General features: G+C 39.8%; 1 protein-coding gene across 1 annotated transcript; it reads left to right on the top strand.

The window, feature by feature from the left end:
• Positions 1–267: 267 nt before the first annotated feature.
• On the top strand, positions 268–3,584 carry hsdl1 (hydroxysteroid dehydrogenase like 1; the record flags this gene model as incomplete). The annotated part of the gene is made up of 5 exons (XM_083898619.1): positions 268–606; positions 1,395–1,840; positions 1,963–2,046; positions 3,265–3,414; positions 3,513–3,584. Exons 1-5 carry the CDS (start codon positions 387–389, stop codon positions 3,582–3,584), a joined length of 972 nt encoding a protein of 323 aa, XP_083754745.1. The 5' UTR covers positions 268–386.
• Between the last annotated feature and the right edge of the window lie 3,162 nt (positions 3,585–6,746).

The following is a 6,746-nucleotide window of genomic DNA, read 5'->3' as shown; positions in this document are numbered from 1 at the left end:
GTGACAAGTGAGTTTTAAAACGAATATATGCGATATAATCGATATTAAGATTTTTTTTATTGAATATTTGTAGTAATTGTGAGTTTTTTGTAGCAGAATTCAACCACAAATTAGTGATAATATGATTGTAAAACAGTACTGCAGAAGATTTTCTCAAGCGTCCCAGAATGCATCACGGGTGACGTACATTATCACATGGCTCAATGTTGTTGCTAACTTCCGGGTTAAGTTGTGCATTCAGTGACACACCACTGTCTGTTTAAAATTCAAATATCTATATCTATATCTCTACATATATATATAAATATATAACTTTAAAGCTACATTTGCAGCTTTAGGTAGTTTAAAAGCCTTAGCATCGCTGCGCAGTGTGTGTTTGTGTGACGATGGCGGCGGTTGACAGCTTCCATTTACTGTACAGGGAGATGTCTCGGTCGTGCTCGTCTTATTTTGAGACGCTGGCCCTGATCGGTGCCGTGTACACGGCCACGAAAGCTGTGGTGCTGCTGCGGGACTGCTGCAGCCTGGTCAGGGTCCACTTTCTGCCCAGGATCATCCCGAACAGGAAGCTGAAGCAGCGGTACGGAGACTGGGCTGTCGTTTATGGTAAGGGTTTTTTGGAGGTCAGGGTGGTTGTTTTTCCCAAGCACTATTTGGCCCATAAAGAGTCAGAAAATGTTGGGAAAAATGCATGGAAATCTTGAAATGACAATGTTCACAAATGTCTTGATGTGACCACAAACCGAAACATGTTCAGTTTTAATGATTTATTTGTCATATGGAGCAAATAAAACAGGCAATATTTACATTTAAAAAGATGACAAATCACATTTTGAGATTATAGCTAGCTTAATTACTGAAAAGCAAGATATTAAAGTATAACATGTGAGTCTACGTAGGGAAATAAATAAGAAACATGCATATTTTAGCCTCTTTAATGTAAATATTTGCTACTTTTCACAATTTTACACAATTATTCTAAATGTTGGTTCATTAAAATGAAGATGAAATGTGAATATATTCTGTTTTCTTTGCTCCATATGTTCAAATCCAACTTTATTTATAAAGCACTTTAAAAACAACAACAGCTGAAACAAAGTGCTGTACATCAGAGATAAATAAATAAAACAAATAAAAACATACAAACGTGTGACCTAATAACAAATAAAAACACTGTAGAAAATATAAAAACAACACAAATGAACTGGTCATACAATAAAACTATAAACAAGATAAAAACCATGTCATAATTTCACGATTTCTTCCAAATCTTCTGGATTTTCCCAAATTTTCTCACTTTTTACCGACCAAATAACGTATCTATTCCATGAAAAATAATCCATGATGATAAAACTCATTATTTTCATTTTTCCTGTGTCCTCATTTCTCCACAGGAGCCTCAGAGTCCGTGGCCCTGGCCTATGCCGAGGAGCTGGCCAAGCACAGCATCAACATCATCTTCGTCACCCACGACCGCTCGTCCGTCGGCGACACGGCCGCGTGGCTCTCCCAGAGCTACGGCGTGGAGACGGCCATCGTCCTCGCCGACCTCTCCGCCGACCGGGCGGCGAGCAAACCCGTGACGGAGGCCCTGAGGGGGAAGGACGTGGGCTTCCTGGTCAACTGCGTGGACGAGTCCCTGGCGTCGCCTCAGAGTCTGATCGAGACGCCCGAGCAGAGCCTGCTGGACGCGGTCAACGCCAACGTGGCGGCGGCGACGCTGATGGTGCGCCTGGTGCTGCCGGGGATGGTGGAGCGCAGCAGAGGCGCCGTGGTCAACATATCGTCGGGGGCCTGCTGCAGACCTCTGCCCGGACGGGCGACGCTCACCGCCGCCACCGTGAGACGAAAACACAGCCGATCCGGACACATTTTTCACTGCATGTGTTTTATTTCTGACCTAAAAAGTGGGTCAAAGTGTGATTTTCACAGATTTTTTGTTGTTGTTTTTTGACACTTCAGGGTTACCTGGATCACTTCTCAAGAGCTCTTCACCTGGAGTACAGCAGCAGAGGCATCTTCATTCAAAGTCTGACGCCTTTCCAGGTACGAACCATTCGCTATGAAGGCTGGATTTCAAATGTATGTGCAGCTTATCCCTTTGTCAGCAGAGCTGCAACTATAGATTATTTAACTTTCTATGACCTTTTCTCTGTTTTTGATAAGTACATTAAAACTAAATGTAATCGGTACTTAATTGACAGTTCTAGGGCTGAAGAAATTTCTTATTGACTCGTACTACGAGTTCGTACCACATTTTCTGATATTTTTGAGTTTATTTTCAAAAAAAATTTCCAGTCTTTTTTTTCATTTTTTTTTCAAAAGTTTTATTTTCAACGTTTTTTTTTTCAAAAGTTTTTTTTCAAAGTTTTTTTTTTCATTTTATTTTCAAAGTCTTTTTTTCAAAAAAAAAAAAAATTTCAGGCTGTTTTAAAAAAAGTTTTTTTCATATTTCATATTTTTTCAGTCTTTTTTAAAGTTTTTTCTAAAGTTTTTTTCAAAGTTTTTTTTCATTTTCTTTCAAAAGTTTTTTTTTTTAAATTATTTTTCAGTCTTTTTTCAAAGTTTTTTTAAAGTTATTTTAAAAACTTTTTTTTTAAACTTTTTTTCCCAAAAAAATTGTTCTGTTTTTTTCAGTCTGTTTCCAAAATCGTTTTATTTCAGGCTTTTTTAAAGAAATAAAACAAGTTTTCTTAAATGTGATTATTTTCTGCTCTATATCACAAATAAATCACGAAAACTGAATCATTTCAGTAATTTCCAGGTTTTAAGCAACACAATCAACATTTTACAGACCAAATTATTACATAAATTATGAAAATAACAGTTACTTGCAGTCCTGCACCAAGTACACCGTGTAAGAATTAGTGACCTCTAGTGGTGAGATTGCAGATCTCCCTATTTTCTTACCTCTACCCTTTACCCAAGCCCGTCAGGAAAGTATGGTGGCCTTCACATGACAAAAAGCATGTAATTCTTACGTTAAAGTAGCAAGATTCCGCTTAAAAATGGCAAAAACACACTATTTTGTCCTTTGGGGCTGCCGTAGAAACATGGTGGCCTCCGTAAGGCAGCGGGCCTTGTGAAAATACATTTAAAAGACTTATTCTAAGGTACAGAAATGATTTCCAAGTAATTATACACATACATATGGGTAGTATATTCCATTCCTGCCAATAAAGCCCTCCTGAATGTTGCATACTGTGCCTTTAATAGTACAATTATAAGATAATATGAGGTGATTATTGATGCGTGTGTTTACAGATCGCCTCGTCCAGGCGTCGGCCGTCTTCCTCGTCCTCCTCATCAGGAGAAAGTTGGTTCGTGCCCAAACCGGACGTTTACGCGAGTCACGCCGTCTCCACGCTGGGCGTCGCTAACAGAACCACGGGCTACTGGCCTCACACGCTGCAGGTCGGCGACAGGTCGATGACACCGTGACATCCCGATTTTTAAAAAAAATGGTGTTTCTAACAATCTTTGTCTCCTCCTCTTCTTCCTCTTCCTCACAGTGTGGACTGATGATGTGCGTTCCCGAGTGGATCTGGGTCCTCGGATGTCGCGCGCTAGTCGCTTACCGCTAGGAGCTCACTCGCGCTGCTCTCTTCTCTAAGACTTGGATCCTTTTTCTGTTACTGACGTCATGTTTTACCGTAGATTACGCTTGGATTAGTGTAAATAGACACATATTAGTGCTTTAATTCTGGACTGTGGTGTGGAAAAAATGTCGAAATTTACCTAATAAACAAATACCAATAACCAGGAAAATACTCCAATATAGAGCTTGGACGACCAAAATAGTTTTTTCACCTTTGATGTGTCGAGCGCATTAACTTTTGCAAATCGGCAAAATGGCCACCAAAAATTCAAAATGGCAGACTTCCTGTCGCGTTGAGGCCATGGTTACGGTCGACTTTTTTGTCCGCCTTGGTCTATAACATCTTCCCACCAAGTTTCGAGAAATTCTGTGGAATTTCAACGTATTCCGAAGTCATAGGGCACTTCCTGTTTCGTGACGAATGGTCGAAATTCCTTGGGTTGCCATGGCCATGCCATATTGAATCCGAAAAAACTATGGACAACTTTTCACCTTTGACGTGTCGAGTACAAATTGGCGGAAAAAACGCGCTCAGATGAGTTTGCACATTTACGCAGGGCGTATGACGCTTAAGTGGAGGGCAAAATTAAAAATGGCCGACTTCCTGTTGAGTTGAGGCCATGGTTATGATCGACTTTTTTGTTCGTCTTGGTCTGTAACATCTTCCCACCAAGTTTCGGGAAATTCGGTGGAATTTCATCATATTCCGAAGTTACAGGGCACTTCCTGTTTTGTGGCGAATGGTCGAAATTCGCCCAAAATGCAACCCACGCCGTTTTGAATCCGCAAAACCTTTTTTCGACAACTTTACACCTTCGATGTGTCGAGTACAAATTGGCGAAAAAAACACGATCGGACGACTTCGCTCATTTACGTAGGGCGCGTCACGCTAAAAAGGATGGCAAAATTCAAAATGGCCGACTTCCTGTTGAGTTGAGGCCATGGTTACTATTGACTTTTTTGTTCGTCTTGGTCTACAACATCTTTCCACCAAGTTTCGTGAAATTCGGTGGAACTCAATTGACTCGCAGTTCTGACTCTATTGGCACCATGTTTTATTTCACTGTCTGCTGCTGCTGCTGCTACCTGTTGTTTTGAAGCAGGAGTAATAGTCTCTGCTTTAATCTGGGACTTACGTAACTGTCACAGCGTTATCTTGTTAAATAACACCGTCTGACAACGTAACAGGCAACAACACTGGTGTTGTTTTATTTTTTTACCCCCCCAATAACTTTTAGTATCGATTACTATTCCACTATCACTTTTTTTCCTCCCTGGTCATAACGTCATAATCTACCGTTATATCACAATAGGCTTCATTGCGTTTGAAACACTAACAACATGCACATTAAAGCACTCCTGCACTATGAAATATTGTTTTTTAGAGAAGATCTCACCTCAAATGTGACAAAAAAGACAGATTATTACAAATAGAGATGCATGATATTTGACTTTTTGCCAATAACTGACACCGATATAAGATAATAGTCATTACATTTGTTGATCATTTGAGTCCCGGATGATCTGAAATGCATTGAAATCGTCTCTGACTTCATCTGGTGATGTTTATTCTTGATTATCTGCTGTTTACCTGCAGTAAACACACACACACAGCACCAAACACGCGTGCTAAAAACCAACTCTGGGTCATTTAAGTGACATTTAATGACTTCTTATTGTCAAATATTCTCAATTTAATCCTATTTTTCTGCCATAAACAAAAAAATACAATATTTTTGTCATATAAATGTTATAAATTCAGCTTTATTTGCTTCCCCGGTGTGAAGAAGACATATAAAAATCAGCGTGTGGACGTTATAAGAAGAAGAAAAAACATTTTTTGAGTGAGTTTTTGTGTAAATACGGTGTCTTTGCTCAGGGTTTGAGGAGATGAATGAGTTTAAAATGCAATAAAAGGGTTGAATGAAAACGTTGTGCACATGATGCTGCAGAGTTTGTATGGAAACAGGAGCAGAGTTGTGTGTTTATGTCGTGCAAACGGTCACTTAAATATACATTATCGCTGTGTTTTGTGTCTCATCTCGTCAGTTTTTTTGTGTCCCTGAGTCATTTCAGTTTTCCTGTGAATGATCGCAAATGTCGACGTGCCGTCACACAAACACACACACACACACACACACACTGTTTTTCTCCTGAAACTTCAGGTTCAGGCGGTGAATGATTGACAGGGACGAGGAGACGACAGGTCAAGTGCCGTTGGTTTATCCTGTGACCTCCTCCTCCTCCTCCTCCTCCTCCTCCTCCTCAGATCAGTCCAGGTCAGAGACTGAACGTTTGAAAAGAAACAGATAAAAACACACGTGTGTGTAGTACAATTTGTGGGATTTAAAGATGGCGTCGTGGAGGGGTTTTTTTTTTTTATCTACAGGGGCCTGTTTCACAAAGCAGGTTTCAACAAACTCTTGAGTCTAACCCTGAACTCTGAGTTGATCTACTCTGAGAAAGGGAAACTCTTGAGTTTTCGGTTTCAAAACAGCTCGATTTGAGTTAAGTTTGTTCAACTCTGAGTAGTTTCACCTCGAGTTAAGCGCGTGCGCCGCAAGTATAAAAAGACAGCATGAACGGAGCTCCGTTTCAACGAGTCACCATGACAACGGGGAAGCGGAGGGCGACGTTATTCACCCACTGGAGTTGGAAAATATTAATGCCGTATATTAAATGTCGTCCTTTGCACAATCACAATAATATTACAGCGGGAAACTGCTTGAGTTGTAGATTATTAATTGATTTAATTTAGGTGCAATCCCGCGGGGGGAGAAGCGCAGTTGGGCAGCAGTTTAATATGAAACATAAAAACATTGTTCAAACGGGTAAAGACCTCGGTATAATCTCATGAGATTAACCTCATTTTGATCATGTTTTACATAAAGTAAATATAAAGTGGCTGTTTGACTGTACAGTTGTTTTATCCCCAACATAATGATGTTTTCACACATAAATGACTTCTCATTCTTTATGTCACGTTCAAGTGCTCTGCATCTATTACGTTCTATAAAAGAAAAATTTGTAAATTTGTAAGTAAATTTTTTTTTTTTTTTTAAACCGCAGCGCAACACACAATATCTGCTTGTGATGTGAGAGCGTGACTCCGGTTGTTAATGTTGTAAATGTAAGGACTGATTAGGTT

Source organism: Microchirus variegatus (assembly GCF_963457635.1).
Source record: "Microchirus variegatus genome assembly, chromosome: 12".
Lineage (NCBI taxonomy): Eukaryota > Metazoa > Chordata > Actinopteri > Pleuronectiformes > Soleidae > Microchirus > Microchirus variegatus.
The sequence above is the reverse complement of the archived record's forward strand: the minus strand, read 5'-3'. Positions and strand labels throughout refer to the sequence as shown.